The sequence below is a fragment of the Passer montanus genome, unplaced genomic scaffold, assembly GCF_014805655.1.
Source record: "Passer montanus isolate IOZ18808 unplaced genomic scaffold, ASM1480565v1 scaffold10, whole genome shotgun sequence".
In the NCBI taxonomy this organism is placed as follows: Eukaryota; Metazoa; Chordata; class Aves; order Passeriformes; family Passeridae; genus Passer; species Passer montanus.
In genome coordinates, this window is record NW_024356505.1 from 9,080,065 (window position 1) to 9,104,265 (window position 24,201).

Genomic DNA, 24,201 nt, shown 5'->3' on the forward strand with positions numbered 1-24,201 from the left:
TTTGATCTGAATCATGCACAGCTGGTTTTACATATTCCTGTGTACTTGTATGACCAATTCATGTAGAATGTTTGGATGAAGAATATTACATACGTGTGCAATACACTGAAACTTTTGTCATGCTAAAGTACAAACTGAAGTGTGAACCAGCTTTGCTACAGTGGTTAAAGTTATTCAGGTTAAATTTAAAGAACTTGTCCAAATTTAAATGCCTAAAAGCAAATCACAATTATTGATAGTGCTAGACATAGCCTTGACAACCTCATACAATGATTTCAACAATGTCCTGACTTAGGTTACAGATAACTCAAGTTATGTATGGTTTAGCTCTTAAGTTTTCACTTAGTTATTGACTCTATGAGTTAAATTTATTATCAGACTAATTCAAGTGTTCTAAAATACTGTAGTTTCTAGAAAAAATAAGCTCCCAAATTCCACTAGTGACATTTAAAGAAATTAATTAATGTTGAAAATAATATTCCCTAAAATTAAATTAAATAATATTAAATTTGAAGACGCAACCTCTACTATCTGTAATCAGACTGATAATTTTTCATCACATTTTTTGTAGAATTCTCATCCACTGCAACCTAGCAGATCCCAAGCTAGAGGCTCTCCATGAATTACTCTGATTTACTAAATTAATTGATTTACCAGTGTCCTAATTAAAGATGAAAAATGAAACAAAAAAAAAAGTGTATTAAAGTGGTAAGTACTACATGGTGTAGCAGAATATAAAATTTGTTTCTTCTTCTGCTACTTAGTGCATTTAACAAATAAACCTATTGAGCAATAACAATTCTAACAGCTGTATTGAAAAAAACAAGCTAAAACAATTTCCTACTCCACTTCCTCCACTCCTTTTGAAATCTGTATCTTGGCAGCAGAAAATAAATTACTTTCTCCTTTGTTTTAATCAACAAATCTTCTCCAATTTCAGAAGCTAACATCAAGTTAAGGAAAACAAGACACAAGCCTGACCCAAACCCAGTGCAAAAAGCTCGGAACAGCCTCACTTGTTGCCACTCTTAAGGTCAATTATTAATCCATTCTACCAAAGTAAATACTATGTATTATTTCCCCCTCATTGTTGGGTCCATTTTCAAAGTCGCAGCCATTTCAAATAAGTCCTTATAAAGTATTGTACAGCTTTTATTTAAGTATTGGTATTGGGTATTACCTGCATGAAAGCCCAGGCATGCACTTACCTTTAGATAATATTGCAACCCCACCAGATTTAACAAAATCTCTTCTATAGGTAACATAAACACATCTATGTGATCAGGGCTTTGTTATTGCTATTACCTAAACCAGCTCTGGGTACCAGGTAAATCCAGTGCAGCAGTCTACTTTGGATTCTAACAATAACATCTGGAAAAGGTAAACACTTGATAAACTGATTTAAATAACCTAATTATTAGAAGACATAAAATTTGATTGGAAAAACCATTTTACATGTTAAATACACTCCATCAGTTCTGCTTTCTACTTCACTTTTTCATCCTTAACAAGGATCACTTGTATGTCTTTGCTATAAAAACTACCAAACTAACAAAACCAAAACAAATTAAAAAACCATAAAACAAAAAACCCAAACAAACAAAACCCAAAAAAACCCAAACTATAAATTAAACATCATATTAACCTAGCCCAGTCAGAGGTTGGGTTAATTTTGATGAGATGTCCATAGGATTCCACTCTCCCTGGAACTTTCCAAAATCATCATCTGTTCTAAACATTTGATACCAGTGGCAAACAGCTATTTAAAACTAATTTCCAAATCCCATCTTATTCCTGTAGAATCAGGAGGCCTTCCAGAGAGGCCTTGGGCCACTGGTGATCAGACAGAAAGCTGGCATTCAGCACACGTGGCTACAGGATGGAGACGGAGCTTTCGCCTCAAAGCGTGTGAAAGCCTCTTCATTAACTCGCCATTCTCAACATTTGCACAAGCGAAGTACAAGCTCTTATCAAAACGGCAGGAGCTGCTGCTGCTATGACGTGCATTCACCAACAACTCCCTGTGCAAAAAATGCCACAAATGGTAGCCACAACCTAATTCTCTCCCTCAAAAAAAAAAAAAAAAAAAAAAAAAAAAAAAAAAAAAAGCAAAAAACAAACGAAAAAAACCGGAAAAGCCACAGTATTCTCCATCTTTTGTCTTCCAAAACTCATACGCCAAGGGAGTGCGAAGGCACGCTAAGGGAGTAGGAAGGGACGCCAAGTGCGAAGAGAGGAGGGTGTGGCCTCTTCTGTCCCATCCCCCAATGGGGCTATTTAAGGAGAACGGGATGACCTTCGGTGGGCTTTTATCGACGTCGAGAATTCAGCTTCGCCGTCGAGGAAAAGCGGTCGTCTGCGCTTGGTCTTCTTAAAAAAGTTCGCACGGGTTTAGCTTGAAAATCCTTATACTTTAAGTGTGTGAGCGCAGCCTCGGCTCCAGGGAGTGATGGTGAGTGAACGCCGCAGGGGAGCCACGCTGGGGCAGTGGCGGAGGGGAGTTTGAACGCCGAGCCGCTGGGCGGGCTTATGCTGGCTGATGTAGTGCCTTGAGCACTGGGGACCCCTAGCAGGCAGCGGAGCTGAAGTGGAGTAGTAAATTCTTCGGGTTGTTCTTGGGGTGGGAAACGGGAGTGCCCTCAGCTGGAGCAGTGTCCCAGTGTAGCGCGGTGACGGGGCTGAACCCCTGAGGGCTACTAGCATTTTAACTGCCTTGAGGGTTTTAACACCTTACGAGGTGAGCGGTTAAGGTGAAGGAGGGAGTACCGCAATTGAAAGGCCGGGGGCTTGTGCAGGGGAGCCTCTGGCTCGTAGCTCTCGGCGTTACGGTGTTGGGGCGGGGGGGGGGGCTTGGCGTCGGAACGCGCTTCGCACCCTCGAGCGGCCATTTTGTGATGGTGCTAAAATAGCACCGTCCCGCACGGCTGGGCGGGCGCCCCTCCGCCTGTCTGTGGCGGTGTAGCCGCTGCGCGTAGGGTCCGGCAGAACCCTTTGTCTGGGGCTTGCGAATGGCTTTCGTTGTCCTGAGCGCCAAACCTTCCTGTCCACGCCCCGTCGGCGCTGGGCAGCCGAGGTGTGAGGTAAAATGGCGGCGGCACCACGAGCGGCGCCTCGCCTGCCCGAGGTCCTACGTCCCCCCCTGCCGGAGCAAAGGCCCGGCGTCGCCCGGAGTGCCGCGGGCTCCTCGGCTCGCACCAGCATGCTGCTTGCTGTTTGTCCTTTCTCTTTGAGAAACGTGATTTGCGGCTGTGGCGCTGACGCTTCAGACACTCTAGGAGTAAGGTGGTGGGGCTTTTTTTAAATTTTATTTTTAAAATTTTTTTTTTTTTTTTACATATATACAGGCGAAGTTGTGCTTAGCGTGCCGTGCTGGGCTGAGGGCTCCGCTTAGCGCCCAGCGGGAGGGCTGCGGCGACTGCCGTGTTCTTCCCTCAGGCGCCGGCGCTGTCATGGAGACTGCGCTCAGTGTCCGGGGTTTAAATGGTTCAATTAAAAAAAAAAAAAATAAAAGGACTAATGCTTATTTTAAACAGAGAATGTGCTGAGACCAAGGGAGAAGCCTGAGAAATCACGGGCTTGTGTGGCCAAAAAAAAGTGAACATTTTTGTCTCCTGGATAAGCATAAAACTGAGTGATATTTGTAACACAGGTCAGTGGGTAGGTAGGCATTTCCTCCACGTGGCCGAACAATCGTCCTTTTTCACCTTTTCTTTTGCCAAAACTATTAACTAGTCTCCCGACTACTGTAAGGAGGACCTTTATACCAGTTTCCCCATATCAGTTTCAACTTCATGCTTGCAGGAATAATAGAGAGCAAACAGATTAGTTTTATATTTTGACGAGAGAAGGAAAAAAACCCTGTAAATTCTGATAAGCTGAAAAACTGAATAAACCCCAATATTCGTGACATCTGAAAATCTGGTTTCAGAGCTACTTCATGAGACAAGACAAATTAGACTTATTTTAGAGTAATTTTAAAGGGGTGAGTCACTTCAGCTGATGCTGTAGTTCCAGTATAGACAATCCATCATAGGCAGAATTTCCCGCTTCAAAACTTGAGGTGATTTAGCCTTTGGACACTGATGCAGGAGCAGTGTGAGGTGTATGTCGAACAGTCATTTGTGTAGTGCTATGTTGGCAAAATTATTTGGGTTTAGATAAGACAGTAATTTTTTTGAATTTGCAAACAATTTCCATCATAGTACTGAGGACTTGAAAAGTGGCTTTGGCGGGAGATTTTCTTTCTTTTTGTTCCAGGAGAATTTTACCACTGTACATTTTTCATCTCCTTTTCAAGTTCTAGGAAATACGTGTATTAATAAATTTTATTTTTGATGTTGCCCAGCTTGCCAGAATGCCTAAGTAGTCTGTTTATTCTTTCTTTCAGGTACATAATGTGTGAGAGTGTTAAATAAGCTAATTTTCTTTGAAAATTCTGCATCATTAGTGTGAGACACAAACACTGCCCTTCCATGGTGGCCAAGGCTGCGTGTGACAGGTGTACCAGCAGCATCTGTGGTTACCAGCAGTGTCTGTGGTTACCAGTTTCCTTCAGCTGGTTCTGGCTCTTGCTGGGCACCTCTACTGAGAGCTGCTTCCTGTTTTAGGGCTGCCAGAGAACTTGCACAGCAAAGTGAGCACCACTTCTAGCTTGGTTCACTGACACATCCAGAAAGAAAGAAAGAAGTAGAAGCAACAGTTAGGTCAGCTTGAGGAGTTGCCATCTCAGATTTCAGTTCAAATGCCCTTTAGCTGGGTATGCAGCCAAACAAAAGCAGAATACCAGGTGGGTGAAAAACTGCTCATTTCATGCTAATCTTCCTGCCAGATTTTGTAGTCAGTTTAATTTGAACTGAGAAGTGTTAGAACCAATGAATGGTCCATCTGTGCTATTGAAATTCCTTGTCCACTGCTGTATCTGCAGGAAAGTGCAGGCATTCTGATATCTTAAAATGTAATCTAGTTGACTAAAATAAGTGTTTCTGTATAAATTTTTTAGGCAGCACATGTGGAGACCCAGTGTTCAAGCACTACAGAGAGCAGTGCCTATCCAGCAACAGTCAGTCAGGGCTATGTTTTACCAGAAGGAAAAATCATGCCCAACACAGTCTTTGTGGGTGGAATTGACTTAAGGGTATGTATACACTTTTTTAATTGTTTAAAATGGATATAGGGTACATCAGTGGAGAATAAGTGGAAATTTTGCTCCTGTTTTAGTGTGGGATTTTTTACTTTGTTTGTGGTGGTGGGGTTCTTTATTTTTTTGTGTGTGCATTTGCCAATCTAGAAGGTATTGACCTTCTAGACATGGGAGAATTCTGGAACATGTCTTCCAGAACTAACCTTTTGTTTTTATGGTAGTGGAAAATCAGTTTTAAAAATGGTACTGTCTGCTTTAAATCAGTTCTAAGCAGTTGTATGTTTTTGAAGATGTTGAAAACCTTGTTTCCTTTTAGATGAACGAAGCAGAAATTCGGAGTGTCTTTGAACAATATGGTACTGTGAAGGAGGTGAAGGTCATCACTGACAGAAGTGGTGTTTCGAAGGGGTGGGTACAATATGAGTAGTTGTTGTAAGTTGCTGCTTATGTGACCAGCATTCTGTAATAGGTGATATGAGCAGATGCTTAGCTACACACTTGACACGCTTAAGCCTTAATACTAGCTGCAGTTTTCTGTTGTGGTGAGTTAAGGCTGTGAAACCAGTAAATCTATACTGCTCCCAACTAAATCTGTATAATCTTAAAAAGAATAGCACTAATTTTCTGATTTCAGTCTTTCTGTTCAGGGAAAAGAAGCTCACAGTCACTCTACCTTTGGAAACAAAGCCTAACTTGTGTGATGCTTACACAGCCAATTCTTTTGTAGGACTCTTCTGCTGGCTAGAGTATTTAAAAATCTGGAGACAGTTCAGGATGATTAAGACAATTAAGATGGCTTATTCAGGGCAGTGACTGCCCTCTCCTGACACTTGTGAATAAGTTCTAGAGTAAAACAGCCCAAACTTGTTTGGGTGAAGACTTAAGTATGTGAACAAAGTTGAAACAAGGGAAATTCCCTTTGAATATATAGAGGAGCTCTGGTTTACCATGGTGAAACCCTTAAATAAGAAGATGAAGGACCTCACCCTGTTGAGTTCTGGGGAAGCCATCCCAGTTTTGAGAAGGAGACAGTACCATCTTGAAGTTCCTCCCAGCCCAGTTTTTCTTAGATTCTATGCTTAGATCCTAGAGTGTCACATCTTTTTCTTCAGTATATGTAGCAATGGAAGAGCTGGAAATAAAGTATATTTTCTCTTATCCCTTGCTAGTCTGCAAAGTGAACCCTGCTGTGCAGTTAGCTGGTGTATGTTATAAGTATTGATAATCATTTGACTTATTCCATTAATGGGACATAATTGTTACTATAATGCTCTGAAATTATCTTGATCGTGTAGGCCAGATAAATTAGGGATGCAGTGAAATAAATTGCAAAACCTCTTCAAGAATTGCTTCCCTCTCACTGGTGTTCCTATAATGCCTGCTTTCATCCAGACCTCAGTAGTAAATACAAAATTTAAAGAGAAATCAGATCTTATTTAAATTTTTAACTTTCTGAGTTGCTAATACTAATAGCAGTACTCATTTTGAGCAGTTAAAATGGAAAATTAGCCCTTATTTCTATTTCATGTTACTCTAAAATCTGGCATTTAGTTTCTTTCATCTGGTCCCGTTATAGATAATGCTAGTTAGCAGTAAATACATTTTTAGGCTGAATCGTAAACGAATGTCGTAGTTGATAATTTTGATGTGCAATATAATGTACCTGTCACGTTGTTAACTGGTCTTGTTTCAAAGAATTTGGCTAATCAAATGAAGCTGATTACTGAGTAGTCTGTTCTTCCTTTTTAGGTATGGATTTGTGTCTTTCGTGGACAATGTGGATGTTCAAAAGATAGTTGAGGTAAGTTCTTTGTCCAAATTACTCTGAGAAGTAGAGGTATGAAGGCTGGAGACAAGTTTGTGGAAGTCAAGTTACAGACCCTGTAGAGTAAGTTAGGACACAAAAAGTATAGGGCTGCCCAAAAGGTGAACTCTCTAAAATGTGTACTGGTGGTTAAAATCTTTACATTTTTGTTTAAATAAGAAGTAAAATTAGTTTTCAGCTGATTAGTTTTTAGCCTGGTGTGGCCAAACATCTCATGTCATTTTGTTTCTGATTGCTCTCCTTTATTTATGTGCTTGAAAGCCTTGAGGCGTTTGGCTGCTTGCTTTTGGTAGTGGATGAGTGTCATAGAACCCTTTTGCTTATGGCAAAAGTGTAGACATTTTGTTGTTGGGATGGCTTGGTTTAATATAATTAAAGCGGGACACTCTAACATAAGTAGTCTCTCCTTTAGATTAACCAGTCCCTTTCCACCAATAAGGAGAAACAAATATGGATAGATATAAGTAAAAAAATAACAGTTTTCTAATGATGAAGAAAATAGCAACAGGCAAAAAAATAACAGTAATAGTCACTAGTTACAAAGTTGCTGAAATCTCCTGGACTCCCAGGAAACAAAGAGACACTTGAATTGGTGGGGTGACAGCTTCCCCAAGTAGTAGCCTGTGCAGCTGACCAACTGTGTAGTCCAAAGACAAGGGGGAAATGGTGACAGCCCTCACCTTCCTTAGCTCTTCATTGATGAATGCAGCTGGCACTCTTCAGCAGCTGGTACTTGGTCAAGGGTTGGCACTCATGGAGGGATTTGCCTTCCTTGGCAGCAGATGCCAGGCAAGGCCGGGCAGCTGGGCTGGGGTGGCTGCCTTCACTTCTGCAGGGCTGCTCCATGGTGGCTGCAGACAGGCAGTTGTGGTGGAATTCACCTTGAGCCAGTCCAACATGCAAGAGAAAGAGAGGGTGGAAAAAACCCAGAGCAGAGCTTCTGCATTGAGCAAAGACCATGAGGCAAGAGACAGTGCTCTCTGCCTCGAACTTCTGTAAGGCTGGGGCACTTGCCCCACTCTGTCCCATAGTTGTTTTCTGGCTCCCGGGTATTAAGAGACAGTAACAATTTTGGGCACAGATAGATGAAATATAATAACATTTTGAGTTACCTAGGGCATGGGAGTAACAGTATCATGAAAGACAGTATTAATTTTTTACTTACATCTCAGTAGTTGAAATGTGTTTCTCTAGCAGTATTTGCGTTTGGATGCACAAGTATTTGTTAAGCCTCCTAGACTGTGTTGTGGCTGTTCCTGTGTGTAGTGTGTCCAGTGCTGGAAAACACCAGTGCACCCACTAGAACAATTTACTCATTTTCTGCTGCAAGATAAGGAGGAGAGCAAAGCAGGCTCAAAATTTTAAAGGGTATGAAGAAAACTATTAACAGGACTAAAAGAAAAATAATAAGAAATCAAAATAAACTTTCAGAACACTTTTCCTACCCCCAAGTCTTCTTTCTTTTCCTACTGACAACGTAAAGAGACAAATTTGGTGTTTTCAGTCAGTTTACCACTTTTAAAATCTAATCTTCAGTTCATTTAGGGCGAGGAGCCTCTCCTGCCATGGAATGGGGACCGTGCCTGCGGATGTTCATGTGATCTCCGCTCTGGCTGCACTCTGGCTGCGTGGCTGCTTTCGGCCCCTGCCGCATTAATTCCAGCTGCAGGGCTGCCTCTGTTCTTAGCCGGGTGATTTTTCCGCGGATGGCTCGGCAGCTCGCAGCCAGAGCAGGGCCAGGCTGTGGTTGGCAGCATCTCTGCCAGCCTGGCTGTGTGGTGGAGCAGGGCCTGGCCCAGCCAGCGTTCAAAGGCCGGAAGAAAGTTTTTCCTGGGCTTTGTTTTTAAATGTAGTTTCACAGAGGTGTGTTCAGCTTTTTTTAAGTGGTTTGACAGGGTGTCAGTATTGAATACTAGCCAGCTGATTGTTTTTATCAGGTCAAAAGAAAGCTGCCAAGATCTTTACAGGGAATCACTTAGGTAACTGGTGGATTTTTTCCTTAACTAAAAACCAAACGGGGCCTGGCCCAGCCAGCGTTCAAAGACCGGAAGAAAGTTTTTCCTGGGCTTTGTTCATTTTTAAATGTAGTTTCACAGAGGTGTGTTCAGCTTTTTTTAATTGGTTTGACAGGGTGTCAGTATTGAAAACTAGCCAGCTGATTGGTTTTATCAGGTCAAAAGAAAGCTGCCAAGATCTTTACAGGGAATCACTTAGGTAACTGGTGGATTTTTTCCTTAACTAAAAACCAAACTATGTTAAACCACGACACTGCCACCATATAGTTTTCCTCCAGCAAACACAGGACGTGAAGGGGTAGAACTGTTGCAGACAGTCTGATCTTGGGAGTTTCAGATCAGAGAAATTTTAAATCTCAGCGCTTATAATCAGATCAGGTACTTTGTTCTGATAGGCTTGGCCACTGACAAAGCTTTTTATTTTCCCTCTTTCTCCCCAGCCTGAATACAGTAACTGTGAAAATAACATGTATTGAAATACTTGCCTCTTTGAAGTCTGTACCTCAGAAAACTCCTGTGTCTCTGGAGGATGAACAGTCTCTCATTTGCTTCTGAATCTCTTAGATAGGGAAGTAGATCAGAAAGACAAATAGATGTGCCAGGCACAAATGTAGTGTTCTGTGATGTGCAGGTGTGTTTACTGGCCATCCAGTTCTGTAAGTGGGAAGAGAACATGTTTGAATAAAGTGGAGAGTAATGAAACTCCAGCAGGAGATCCTTGATTCTCACCAGAAGACTTTAAAAGCTTGCTGTTACTTCGTGTTGTATGATAAAAAATACAGTGACTGCTGTACTGAGCAACAGACTTCATCTGAGAATACCTTTTTACTATGTATTACATTTATTCTGCATCAGTGTGGAATGCTTGCTTTCAGGTAACAATTTCTGTGGAGCGCTCTTGAGTGGCATTGACATTTGAGCCACTGTTTTTCTGTGTGAGCTTCTTCAAAACTGGAGCCTGCAGTGTTCCTCTATTAATACAGTACTTACTGATCTGAATTTGTATACTAGAGGTCTTGGAAAACCCAGAGGCATATTGTGAATTTACTTTTCAGTGCACATTTCAGGTCTGCAGGCAGTACAAATATAACCTGCCATCTCGGGAAGAAGCAAGTTCAGATAGAACCTGTTGGCTTTTGGAGGGGATTGAAGAAAGGAAGAAATGAACTAACATGGATGTTGTAGAGCTCAAATTTTAGGTTACTGTGCTAAATCACTTCAGGCCTTATCTGCACTGAGTGGTCACAGTGTTTTCTGTAAATTTACATGATAAACTAAAATTGCTCTTGGTGCCTGTGTTCATCTGCCTGTTCAGCAAGGCCTTGTAGCCTCATTCAGCCTGACGGTGTTTTTCTTCGGCTTTAGGTCTGTAACTGCACTCTGGTCCAGCATGAATCTGTTGGCAGTTCAGAATGGAAAGTTGTCTTTCATTTAGAGGGGAGGTCTGTCTCCTAGGGCTTCTCATTGTTGAGGTGGAAAAGTTAGTTGCATAGTTTTGGGCGCAAGAGGATTCCAGAATTAATTAAAAAATGCCCAGAATCAACCAGGACACTTTGCCATGAATCAAAAAAGTCCACCTGTCAAACTAGTCAGGTTATTGCACCTTTTTTCACCCCCATATATCTGTTGAATCATCTTCTCATGCTGATAGAAATTAGAATGAGCAAGATGTTTTAAATCATTATATTTATTCTTATTTTACAGGCAACAACACAACTGCTGTTGCCTGTTCAAAGCACTTCCTTTAGCAGAAATGGGAGAAAGCTGAAAAACCACATTTTCTCCTGAAGCAGGCACTTCTGTAGAGTTGCATGTGATAGAGAATCTAGACAGATTGTCTGCATCCAATACTGACTTTAATGCTTGGTACTAAAATTGTGCTAATGGGGCTAAACCAAAAACCTTATCAGAAACCTAAGACTGTGGTTGCTTGCCAATAGTCCTCTCACTGAGACAGGAATGGTTGAGACCTGTGTGTGTAAAGCGGCAGGGCTGACTGTCACTGATACATAGTTGCAAATTCAAGTAGGGCATGTTACTATTAGGGCAAGTGATACATGATTTTGGAGAGCTGGGGAGTAGGCAGCTGACCTGAGGGCACTGCAGGACATCTGAGGTGAAAGGCATATGGTGTTGAGAGAGGAGACTGGAGGCTGTTGAGCCCTTGTGAGAGTTATGTACTGTGGTGTAGAAGCAGAGTCCAGTCTCTTTAAAATCCTGCAAACCTCTCCCCTTGCTGATTCCCAGCTTACAGAGAATAACCTGTCTTTCAGTCACAAATCAACTTCCATGGTAAAAAGCTGAAACTGGGGCCAGCAATCAGAAAACAACAAAACTCAAGTAAGTATATCTAAGTAAATTTGTTCATATTGCAGGTACTATAACAGGTTTTTTTCTTAATTATACATCATTAGCCTTGCAAATACTTTTTATCTGATGCAGTATGTATATTTCAGTTAAACCTGGGTTCTGACTTCTGTGACCTCACTTCTATGATGTTTTAATAAGAGTGAGGTTGGTATCACAGTACAATATAATTAATATTGAATTAAATTTGAGACTTAAAACCCTTAAGGTTTTTCCAGCTTGAATTCAGATTCCTAATGAAATACATGTAATGCCTTAATACTATTTATCTCTTTTAAAAGAAGATTCCTGCGTGCATCCCAGGCAAATAGTTCTTGGTCCTCCTCCAACACAGTTCCAGAGTGTATGGGGTAATCAGAATATGGAGACATATGTGCAGCCTCCACCTGTCATGAACCCAGTAACACCATATGTTCAGGTAAGACTGCTCCTGACACTGGTTTTGAATCATAATGAAATATTTTTTGAAGGTGCAAGGATGTACAAATTTTGGAGTACGTATTGAGAGTCCAGTCTGATCTTACCCGCCTATTTTCGTATTGCCTTCCCCAGTAAGAAGCAGCCAACTTCAAACCATTTCAAAGGAATGCCAGCAAGCTTGAAAAACTGATTCAGTGCTGTTAACTCATTATAAAACAAGAGGGAGATACCCTTTAAGAATGAGAGCTGTTGAAAGTGGAGGGAAGATTGAGTTATTACTGCCTGTCACAGATGCAGTTCACAAATGAAATGTATCCAGATATTTAATGTGTTGCTGTCCTGCTTCAGGATAAACTACAAAATTTAAAATGTATTTTTGTAAACTAAGACTGGGATCAGAAGTTATCTCAGGTATCTTTCTCTTCTTCTGGCCAAACATATCCTTGGTTTTCAACTGCTGTTGTGTTATAAGAGCACTGTGTTCCAGCATCTGCTGTTAACAGCTGTGCCCAGCACAGTATTGCCTGCAGGACATCACTGTACTGGTACTTCAGATGAGCATTCCTTCTGAGGTGTGAGTACAGTGCTTCTGGCCTGGATAGGAGTCCTGAACCAGATCAGGCTCTTACTGCATTAGCCTGTATGATGGGGCAGAACTGACTTAGTCTGATGCTGTTTTGTGTGTCTTAAGCAAAGAGGAAGAACAAACTTGCAGAAATACTTTCTTGCAAGGCAGAGAGCTTGATAATAGTATTCTTGCTGATTCTCTTTAGTTTATTAATTTAAGAGCATTAATTCTCTTAAAGTCTGGAATGTGCCTTTAACTGTTCCCTGAAGAATCTGAGAAGATTCCATGTTAACAGTGTCAGAATACTTTCAGGAAAGAAATACTGGAAATTGTCTTAATTTCAGTACTTAGCTTCCTTTGCCTTCTAGAAACTGATCCTTCAGATTGTACTCCATTATTTCATAGTAGTCAGTCTGCTTCAGATCTGCTTCTCAAAGCTTATGGCATGACTTGCACTGCTGAAATTACTTGAAGGATCAGTTACAAGGAGAGATGGGATTTTTAGATCTATAAGACTTGGAATCTCACTTTATAGGTGTTATTAGTGCCTGAAGTGCTGAAGCAAGCCCTGTGGGAAATCTAAGAGTTGCTTTTAAATAGTGAGTCTAGTCTGCACAGCAATTGAAATAACAGTGTACCTTCTAAAAATGTGCTCCTGGCTAATACCTGTACAAATATCATACTTGTATCTTGCTTCAAACTTGTGGGTTTTTTTTAAAGAAAAGCTTTCTTTGCAGCCCTATCCATACAGTTCCTCACCAGCTGTAGTGCTAAAGCAGCAAGTTCCCATAGGATATCAACCGGCTTACAACTATCAGGTATGTAAAGTTTTAGTAGAAGGAGAAGGGCTGTTGGATACCTGACTGAGCTGGAATGAAGTGTTAACTGTTAACTGGGGTCTAATCTCTGTGCTTCTTATTCTTTGAAATGTTTTCCTTCAGTTCTTCAAAGCTACCAAAGCAAAAATAAAATAGTGATGAAAACCATTGAACAACTTAGCCTATTCTTTTCTTTTTATAATTTCATTATTTTTTTTTCTTAAATATACTGTGATAAAACAACTTTGAAATCAGAAAAAAGTATGTGAATTAGTAGTACTTGTGGGAGGGAGCTTTGCATTTGTACATGCTGTAGTGTGGGATGTTAGGTACTTGGATTCAGAATCTTATCAGATTCTGTTTGATGTATATAAGGGGGATGGGCTCTTGCACTATAAAATGTTAGAGAACGTGCTTAGCTGATAGTGGGTGGCTAAGTCCTGTTACTGATGCTAAGCTATACTTGGATTCAGAATCTTACCAGATTCTGTTTGATGTATATAAGGGCTCTTGCACTATAAAATGTTAGAGAACGTGCTTAGCTGATAGTGGGTGGCTAAGTCCTGTTACTGATGCTAAGCTAGGAATAACTGGAAGCAGCTAGAGGCTTGAGATCTGTTTTCAGTGTAGGTATTTGGTTTCCCTTATTCTCCTAATATTTAGAAATATTTTCTAATTTTCTTTAACTTGGAGTCAGAAGGTGATAGTTGAATAAAATAAGGTATCTTGCTGGATGTAAGAGTATGTATTAACTAATTGTTTTGTGAAAAATCCAAACACGAAATGCTATAAGCAGTGGCTCCTACAGAGCAGTTACTTGTCTGTGTGGAAATGAATGAATAAAAGGTGGTTCTTGTCCAATTTTTCTTTAAGACTCAACCACAGTGGCTTGCTGGGGAGCCAAGAAATTATGTAATACCTCAAACTCCGGTAAGTCTACAAAGTTGGACTTCTGAAACTGTTCTTAATTGGCACATTGTTTTTACAGCTTGATACTTTTAAAAGTCTTTTTGTTGTTTGGATGTGTGTAATCTGGTCTACAAAAATGTGTAATTGCTGATAAGATTGTATGTAATTGTTCAGAATTTCTACTGATGTAGTGCTTTTTTTGAGTTACCTGGTGGAACAGATTTGCCTGTTTTGGCACTAGAGCTACGTGTTCTAGTCACAGAACTCTGGAATTCTAAACAAAATGGAGTTGGTTTTTCAGGAGAAATTGAAGGAAATATAAGTTGACCTGATGCACATTTTTTTAAGCTTAAAAAGTCTCCATGTTCTTTGCAAATACTGATGAATTTTTTGGCCCCTTCCAATAGGTTTTAGAAGTTTTTCCAGGCTGCTACAAACTGTAGATGGTGCTGCTGGCCTCTGAAAAAATTCCTTGCTTTCTGTGACTTAACGCGAGTAGTGCCTCTGAGAAAGGGGAAGAAATACTCTGTTTACAATGTCAGAATTTAAACTTGCCTTCTGGGTGTCTTTGTATATTTAGGTATATTTATTGACTACAGTTTTGATTAAGTGTTTAAAAGCTGTAATAAATAATTTCCTCTTGAATGGTATTCTTCTCCTGGAAGCTGTCACAAATAATTGAAATATTGATTACACTATTGGCTTGAAATAGTTTTTTAATAACATCCATAAATGTGATACAGCCATAATGTATCACTTTACAATTCAATGGTAGCGGGCCAAAATTTTTTTGAAGTAGGTGTGCATGGGGTTTAATTGTTAAATGTTACAGGCTTGACTGTAGGAGCAGACAACTGTTCTAGAACTATCTCAGTTATGCTACTTTAAGTGTCATTCTTAACTGTCTTAGTAAAATGGGTCGTGACACAGTGTTTTCCTTACTCATGAAACTTAGCAAAACTGTGAAGGTAAAGTTGGCACAGTTTAGGGATAGATGAGGATCAGTGGCACCATAACTGTGCATGTTTTTCCAGTGTTACTGAAACATTGTAATACTTAAAAACTATAGGTGTATCCTTCAGTGAACTATCATGGCTCTGAGGATCCAGTATTTATACAGATGGAATGTGCTGTTCCAGAGCTCATGCAGTTGCCTAGTAGCCCACAAAAGGTAAGTGCTTTCTCAAAACTTTACTATTCATTATCATAAATAACATTCACAGAAATTTGCACATGAGGGTTATGTGGCTTTGTCAAGGGCCTTGGACAGATATCCTACAAATCAGGGTTATAGTTGCTGTGTTCAGCCCGTTGTTAAGTCCCATGTATCTGTACAGCTTCAGAAGTCTCACATTTCCTTGAAACTGTTAGTGCTTGTTTGCAGTGCTGAGGGCTGGAAAAAAAAGTGTGTGTTCTACCTGATTAAGTCTACTGACAAGACTTTACCTAATCTGTGGAAATTCCAGGGAAAATTGCAGGTACTAAAAAAGGTTCAATAGCATTGCCTGCTGTCTTAGGTAGATTTATTTTAAGCTTCAAATATCTGAGTTGGTAACTTTCTCCCTTTCTCACTGTTTTGTGGAAGGTAGCCCTAATTTAGTGAACAGTTGGCTCTGAATTCAGTTTTCTAAAGGAGAAATTTCATTTCTCTGCTGCCAGCCTTATCCACAAGAGAACTGACATGTGACTGATTAGAATTGTTATGATGTAACACTGAAGGGAGATAATGAGTTAGTAATTTTAAAAGATTTGGGGGGTGGACAAAAAAATTACAAGTATCTCACAAGGCAGTTGAGGAATCCTGATTTCCAAGTAAACCCTGTGACACACTGGCATTGCTAGCTAGTAATGCTCCAACTAAGAAAAATGTTACACCAAAATACACCAATAACTGTATTTCAGAAGTTCGTGGAGAGGGGCATGCAAACAGTACTATCCTGTCTGTCTAATCCTGAAAACCAGCTGACAAATGAGTTTGTATCACAAGACAGCAGTGTAAAGGTATGTAGTGAAAGTAAAATTATATCCCTGAAACATAGCTGACCGTCAGTGTGTTTACCTACAGGGTTCCATAAAATGAAGCAATTAATATCTGTGAATGCCACTTGAATTTTTTCTTCCTTGTACATGCTCTGAGATGTTTAGCTCTCAGTTGTTGCTTAATGATGGAAAGAAGTGATGAAATTGGATTCAGTGGGTTTAATCAGGACAGCATAAAAATTGCTGAACAGTCAACTAATGAACAAATAGAGCATAAGTCTGGCTAGTCATTTCTCAGTGACATGGCTGAAAACAGTGGAATACTCCCTAGTTTGGACGGAGGATGTTGAATTTAAACCTTGATAGTCTGTACAATGAAATAGCTACTGTGGATGGTGGCTAGTTATGCTTTATCTCTGCTTTAACGAATAAATTGTAGTCCAGGTTGGTAGCTGGTTGTAATTTTTTTGCTGTATGTGTTCCATCTTTGTAGATTTGCAATCTCTGATTACATTCCAAGTCGTGTAATTTCAGGTAATTAATTTCTAAGACCCTGCTTCCTTTTTCTAAAACAACATATGTGAACTAGACAGGTGTACTCTGAAATGGGAATGTAGAATCTGTGTTTCCTCAGTTTTGGAGAGGGGTGAATAGAGTACAGGGTGTCTGGAGATAGCTTTCATGAAACTTTGGTTTCTTTATTCTGATTGAGTTTTTTTTCTTGTCCTCTCTTCTGTCCCATCCCAGGAGGGTAAGACATACCACTTCAGAAAAGGAAAGACAGTACACAAAGCCATTTGATCACCAAAGACTTCAGAGTATCTAAATTAATGAACTAGATGGTACTACAGTTCAATTTAGCTATACAGAATGTAACAAAGTTACATTCTCAAAGTTACTTCGAGTTATGTTTGTGCTCATGTTCTACCTGTTCTGATACTGTTGTTGCTTGAGTATTTTGAAGTTCAAAGTTGTAAGAGTTGATAAACTTCAGTGTTACTGTTTGTGTGTTTCCCATGATAGCTGACTGGAATGTTAGAGAGTTTGTTTCCTTTATGTGGATTTTTCTCTGAGCTTTAAGGTACAGTTTGCATATTACACAGTTTGCATATTGTTTTCCGTTAACACACGGTTTTTCGTTAACTACAATTTGACTCATATTGACCAGTTAACTCCTGCAGTTCAAAAATGGAAGTAGTTATTTGCCCAAGAGAATGTGTTTTAAGACTGAGCTTTTAAATCAGTGCAAAAGAAGATGAGCAGTTGTAACTGAACTGAACCCTTGTAAGTCCTGCTTGCCTTTAGATGACATAATCAATGTGATTATGTTCATTGATGACAGTCTATGTACCTGCAGTCTTGAGCATCACTTATTTTTGGGTAAGTAATGAAGAGAATCCTAAAATTCCTGTATGTAACTTAAAATGGAAGAATGTTATCTGTATTGGATACTCAGTCAGCCAATACAAGATTTTTTACTTGAAAAATCTTAGCAATACCTGTATTTTAAACTTCTGAGAAAATACTGCACTTATATAAGCCTTTGTTATGTGATGCAAACTGTTAATCAAAGAATGTGTATGACTGTTTTAATAATCATGTAGATTTTAGATGTGTATTGTGAAACAGTGAAATAAATTTTTACTTTGCATTGGTTTCGTAAATTTCTGGTGTGACAAATCTAAATAACAGCTTGTTAAAGCTGTTAAAAACTTACTACTGTATGTGAAATTTCCAGTTGCTATAAATCTCTAGTAATAAACCTTCATTTTGTGTAGATGCTGAAGCTTCAAAAGAATAGAATTGAGAAAAGAGAACAGTCTCTTTGTGTCAGGTCCTAGCTTGCTTTTTTCTTCCTACTCAAACACCTCAGTCTCTCCAGACAATAAAATAAAAACTATGCCTCTCTTGTTAAGGATATGTATGTATGTGAGGCTGTTTAGGACTGCATGTTCAGCTTCAAATTTCCAGAAGACTTAGAGATAGAAATAGCTAGGCAAAGACTTAGCCAGAATTGCATGTTTGTGAATACAGAGAAGGGAACTGGATATGTAAGATAATATGGCTAGAGCAAATGTCCAAGGACTGCTTCTCAGGAGTGTTGTGGATAAAACTTAATAAAGAGGGTGGGGAAGAATGATAAATTTTTTTTGAGCCACTTTATGCAGCTTTGTACTGATGTTCTGATAGCATAAATTAACCTGGAAAAAGCAAAGCCCATACCAGTTTCTCTGCTCACTGTTTCATGTTACTGAAGATAATACTGAGTGTTCCCATGATACTGATTTGCCATGGTTTTTTCAGACTCCTCTGTTTTAAAGGTTATGGCTTGATTGTGCTTAACTTCTGTGGTAGCAGCTTTTTTGCAAGGGTTTTTCTACTATTGAATTATGAATTAGGGAGTCGTTTCCAGCTTTCAGTATCTCAACAAGCCTGCATGTTGTTTCAAAGCTGTGACGTCAGTTTATTGATAAAAGGTAGTTGTTTCTTTGCAAATGCAGATTTCTTTTTGACTTGATTTAGGTTGGCTTGGTTGCCCCAGACCTTAACTGAGGCTTTCTGCTGTAGCCCTTAGAAAATACAGAGGCCCCTATGTATAGCTGTCTCATTGAAGAGTCCCACCACCAAAAGAAGAGCTTAAACCAGAAGATGCCTACATAGAGTACACGTTTTCTGTTTGTGTGTTATGCACAGGATCATCTGGTGAGCAAGTTGATTGTAGGGTGCACTTGAAATGGTACTAGGTTCTTACAGGCATGCTGAGAGGTTTTATCACAGAAGAATAGCCAAGACTTTACAAATATAATTGATTTTTTCTTCTATTAGATCATGTTGTGCTGGTTCTGCTAGCTGCTTGCCTGTAGAGCAACCCATGCATTATTAATGTTCTGTTGAAGTACCCTATAGTACATAACGTATGGTACAACACAAAACCAATAAGTACATCTCTTTGCTGTTGCATTCAGAAAGTTGAAACATCTGTTTAACATTGCTGTGATTGAAGGCATTTCCAAAATTAGTGCATGGTTGGAGTGTTTTGCAAATTTGTACCCCTTGTATTCTCAAATCAAGTGGACCATGTTAACTGTGAGTTAGCAGGCAGTAATCAGTCCTTTTGCATCTGCATGTGCTTGCACACAATACGTTCTGTGAGAGACTCAAAAGCTTTGGGTGTACTTAAATATTAAGACAGCTCTTTGTCAAAAGAAACAATTGCTTAGACAAGATAGAAAAATACAATGCTTGCATTTAATTGGTGTTCTAGAGCTATGCCACTTGGTTTGTTTTACTTCGTGCCTGAAGTACCCCAGTTTGCTGTTTGACAGCCTTTTCACATCTTTTTAAACACTGCCACCTGACAGAATTATTCTTGGAATGAGACAGCCAGACAGATGGTATTCTTGGATGTCCATTAGAATGATTGTCTGGCACAGATGCTAATTCCTTGTCAAAATGGAAATATTTTTTCCTTCTAGGTATTTGTGTGCTAAACTATCTTAATCTGAAGGTGATGGGATCCTTTATTGCTACAGAGAAACAAGAGAGAAAGCCGTTCTGTATTTCACAGGGCTTTCTTTTGTATGCCTTACTGAAAGAGATTTTTGAAGTTCTCTTAACAGATCTACACTATATTCCTTGCAGGAATTACTTTCTATACCAGTATTTTAGAAGAGATGTGAAATTTAAGAGGTTTAATGTCTGCCACTTTTAATGTTACTGAAAAAGTTTTAAAAAAATTATTCCAAGCTATTAAGAAAATTGAGGTTTCTTCAGGTAGAATATGCATCTCAAAAATCCTTAAGTAGCTTTACAACCCAGATGGATTCTTACTTCCTACTTTATTTCTGCTCTAAGATTTGAGCTGAAGCTTGGGTGACAAACTCATATTGTAAGTTCTTTTAGAGAAAAAGGCCCCAGCTGAGTTTAAAAAGACATTTGTATTGTCCCAGTGACTGTTCAAGCTTCAACTAAAGGGTTTGTTTGTTTGTGGGGATTTTGTATTTGGTGGGGGTTTGTTTTTGTTTTGTTTGGGATATTTGGGTTTTTTTTTTCCCAAGTAGTATGAATTTGTGTAGTAGGTGCTTAAGACAAACATGAAGAAGGGTCTTCTGCTCCTTCACCTTAAGGTTGTGAGACTGTAGAAAGTATAGAAATTATGGCAGGACTTATATTTAAAAACATGTTGCTGTAGAATATTGATATTCTGCTAGTCCAGAAGCAATTACTGTATGGATAGTTTTTTTGCTTTTAATTATCTCAAAAATTATAAATATGTACTCAAAGGTGCATGCTATAGTTAATATATTGCTGATGTGGTGGGATATTAGAAGTACTGTTTATAAGACAGTACTGATGTGTCAGTAGTACTCCTCTTTGGATTTGTGTATAATGCCCTTTAAGCTTCTGTTCACCTTTTTCTGTAAGTCAGTGTCCAAATTTCAGGATATTGTTTAAACTACTTGGTGTTTATACGAGATGACCTTAAAAAAAGATCCTTTTCAACCCAAAATGCTCTATGATTCTCTCAAGGAGTCTGCTTTCCCCTAGCCCATCCAGGATCACTCTGGATTTAGTCTTTTTAGGCGGTCTTAAAAGAATAATGGTTTGCTGAGTGCCCTTTTTGTCTAGAACAAACGTAACCAAATCTCTTTTCCCCTATTATTTTGTGCTCCTCTATGAAAGACTCTTCAATGAACTTTTAAACTTCTTGTAAAGTCTTCCTAGAACAATTTAGAATTGACAACCTCTATTTACATTGGTGGGTTTTTCTTTTCCTGGGAAAGAATTTGTGCTTACAACTGTAAATTAATTTGTGGATCATTTAATGGGATTGCTTGGGTTGGAAGGGACATCTAAAGGTCATCTAGTGAACTCCCCTGCAATGAGCAGTGATTTATCCAACTAGGTCAAGTAATTCAGAGCCCTCTCCTCTCTCACCATAAATGTTCCCAGGGATGGGACATCACCACTGCTGGACAACCTATTCGGGTGTCTCATAGACCTCACAGAAGAAGATGTCTTCATTCTGTCTGGTATAAATCTGCTGTTTTAGTTTAATACCATAACTCCTTAACTTACTAACATGTCACAGTCTTTCTTGCACGTTCCCTTTAGTGGTGGAAGGCTCTAGTGATGTTTCCCTGGAGCTTCTCTTTCTGGGGTGAGCAATCCTAGCATGCTCTGCCTGTCTTCACAGGAGAGCTGCTCCAGCCCTCTGATCATCTTTATGGCCCTTCTCTGGACCTGCTCCAACAGGTTCTGTGCTCAGTACTCCAGGTGGAGTTTCACCAGAGTAGCAGAATTACTTCCTTGGGAGGACAGGGGACAAACAATCCAGTGTTTTGACCTGTAGCAGTTAATAGGGTCATGTGCTGCTGAGTTGTGCAACCATCCAGTTCTTAGCATAAGTTGATTTTACTATTCCTGAGTGTAAGGAAGCAGTTATTAAAATGGGATTAGTGGCTCCTGTATATCACAAACAAGATAAATGATTCCTTTTATAAAACATGTAAAGAGGATCCTTATTCCTTTTGGTGAAGTAGTCATGTAGAAATGTGTTCTGAGCACACACACTTCAATTTCTTGGTTTTATGAGGACAGTGAGCCAGGCAGTTAGAATATGAATTTGTCAGAGGCCATACACTAAGTGAGACTCATTTAGGTTGGAGGGGATGTTTGAGATTGAATTCAGTCTGTTAACCTAACACTGCTGAGTCCAACATCATTTAGGTTGGAGGGGATGTTTGAGATCATTGAGTTCAGTCTGTTAACCTAACACTGCTGAGTCCAACAACAGTTTCCCCAAGTGCCACACCTCAATACCTCTAGGAATAGTGACTGCCCCGCTTTTCTGGGCAGCGTGCTTCAACACTTGACAGTTCTTCTATGTGAAGAAATTTCTACTGAATGTCAAAGGTGAACCTCCCTTGGCAAAATATGAGATGAGGCCCATTTCTTCTTGTCCTGTAGCTTGTTACTTGGGAGAAGAGGCAGACCCCCAACCTCCTGTGCTGAGTGACAAGGTCTTCTCCAAGCTTCCTTTTCTCAAGGCTAAACAGCCCCAGTTTCCTCAGCTGTTCTTCATCAGACCTGGGCTTCAGACTCCTTACCAGCTTCCTTGCCTTTCTCTGGACATGCTGTGATGCTTCATTTTTCTTCTCGTGGGGGGTCCAAAAGAACACTGTATTCAAGATGTGGCCTTGCCAGAGTCCACTACAGGGAGACAGTTGCTTCCTGGATCTGGCTGTCATATTGATACAAGCCAGGATGCAGCTGGCCACCTGGGAACACTGCAGGCTCATGTTCAGGCAGACCTGAGCAGTCTCACTCAGGGCTTAGCAGCTGTTTTGGGACTGCTGTGCACCAGGGGAGTCTGACTAATTGAAACAAAGCATTAAGAAGGTCTGTGGCAGGTGTTGATGCAATGTGATTTCTGCATAGTGCCCTGAATGTCAAAGTGAAGAAATTCAATGAAGTGCAGTAGATGGTGGGAGTGATTTAGGATGCTCTTAAGAAGAGACTGTGATTGCTAATGGCGCTCAGCTGCAGGGGTTGCAGCTCCCTGTGGTCCCACCTGATGTCCTTACAGGTAACTGCACTGTTCCTGTTGGCTTGTCTTGTTCAGTGTGGTGTCCATGCAGCTGTAGCCTCTGTGGCTCTGAACCCCAGGGCCATCTTGGGCTAGAGGTAACCAGCACCAGGCCTTGCCCATGTGGTTCTTTTCTGCCAGCACAGTTTTCCAGATGCTCTTTGCCAAGCCTGTAGTGTTTTATGCAGTTGTGACTCAAGTGCAGGACCTGGCACTTGGTCTTATTGAATCTTACAAAACTGGCTCATCAATCCAGCCTGTTCCGGTCCCTGTGCAGACCTCCTTCCTGCCCTCCTGCAGATTAACACTCCTGCCCAAATTCATGTGTTCCACAACCCAGGGAGTGTACACTTGATCTTGTCCAAATCATTGATAAAGACACTAAACAGGATTGGTCTGAATACTGAGTACTTGGGAGCCCTATTAGTAACCATCTAGATTCAGCTCCTATTTGCCAGTATTCTTGAAGATTTTTACCTAGCAAAGCATCCACTTCTCCAACCCAGGAGCAGCTGGTTTGCCCAGGAGAATACAGGGGAGAACTATCAAAAGCTCTGCTAAAGTTTACTAAAGTCAGGGGGCTGGGTACCCCAAGAACAAATAGTGGAAATCTGAAGGTAGCCTCTTAACTTACTGGGGGAAAAACCAGTTTGTTTTACAGTGCCTCATGGAACTGAGCAGCTCACATGTGATTTTCAGGTAGGTTTTCAAGTCTGCTGTTTTCAAGGTGTTGTTTTCATTACAGCCATCAGAGGGCTCTCGCATCCAGGCCTACGTAACAGACTCGGGCTGTAGCTATGAAATGCCAAAGAGCAATTGCACTGAAACCTGATCGAGATATGTGATTACAGCAGATAGACAAAAAGCTTACAGTGTGAATAAGATTTCCTTTCATGTTGTTTATTAAATTTATTTTGAACATTTGTGCGGAATTGATTTGCCTAGAATTTGGGGGCGAGGGTGTTGAAAGACAGGGCCTTTCCCAAAGTAGGTATTTTCCTTTCTGTTAGATGTTTCAATTGTGCAGATAAAAATTACCAATATAGCACTAAATGTTAGAAATGTTAACTGAGCTTGGTACTCCTGATTTTACTAGAGAAAAAGCTTGGTACTCCTTACTTTCACTAGAGTAGAGATCTTTATACATAATTAAGCGACCTATGTACTGAATCTGTGCTAGAGAAAAGTGTTGCAATGATGGGTTGTGGTTTAACCCCAGCTAGCAACCAAGTACCACACTGCTGCTTGCTCTCAGGGAGATAATTTATTAGAATGGTAGCTAGAAAAATCGTGGGTTGAGGTGAAGGCCTTTGTAATAGGGAAAGCAAAAGCAAAGCAGAACAAGGAATTAATTCACTTCCTCCCATGAGCAGGGAGGTGTTCAGCTATTTCCAGGCCGATAGGGGCACATCATATGTAACAGCAACTAGGGAATACAAATGCCATCACTCCAAGTGTCCTCCACTTTTCCTTCACTCCACTTTATAAACACAGCATGAAGTCCTGTGGTCTGGACCATCCCTTTAGTCAGTTGGAGTCACATGTCCCCACTGTCTCCTTCCAGTTTCCC

General features: G+C 40.1%; 1 protein-coding gene across 6 annotated transcripts; it reads left to right on the forward strand.

Annotated features, from left to right (window-relative positions):
* The first annotated feature begins 2,312 nt into the window (after positions 1–2,312).
* DAZL (deleted in azoospermia like) lies at positions 2,313–17,660 on the forward strand. 6 transcript variants are annotated; one of them, XM_039703434.1, is made up of 13 exons: positions 2,313–2,452; positions 4,608–4,786; positions 5,000–5,134; positions 5,457–5,548; positions 6,890–6,941; positions 11,254–11,320; positions 11,629–11,765; positions 13,073–13,153; positions 14,027–14,083; positions 15,132–15,233; positions 15,968–16,063; positions 16,536–16,576; positions 16,790–17,660. In XM_039703434.1, exons 2-12 carry the CDS (start codon positions 4,742–4,744, stop codon positions 16,548–16,550), a joined length of 879 nt encoding a protein of 292 aa, XP_039559368.1. In that variant the 5' UTR covers positions 2,313–2,452; positions 4,608–4,741; the 3' UTR covers positions 16,551–16,576; positions 16,790–17,660. The 6 variants fall into 6 exon arrangements, with proteins under 6 accessions (XP_039559368.1, XP_039559352.1, XP_039559343.1 ...); XM_039703418.1 differs by having other exon boundaries at positions 15,965–16,063; positions 16,790–17,659; XM_039703409.1 differs by lacking the exon at positions 16,536–16,576 and having other exon boundaries at positions 16,790–17,659.
* The last annotated feature ends 6,541 nt before the right edge of the window (positions 17,661–24,201 follow it).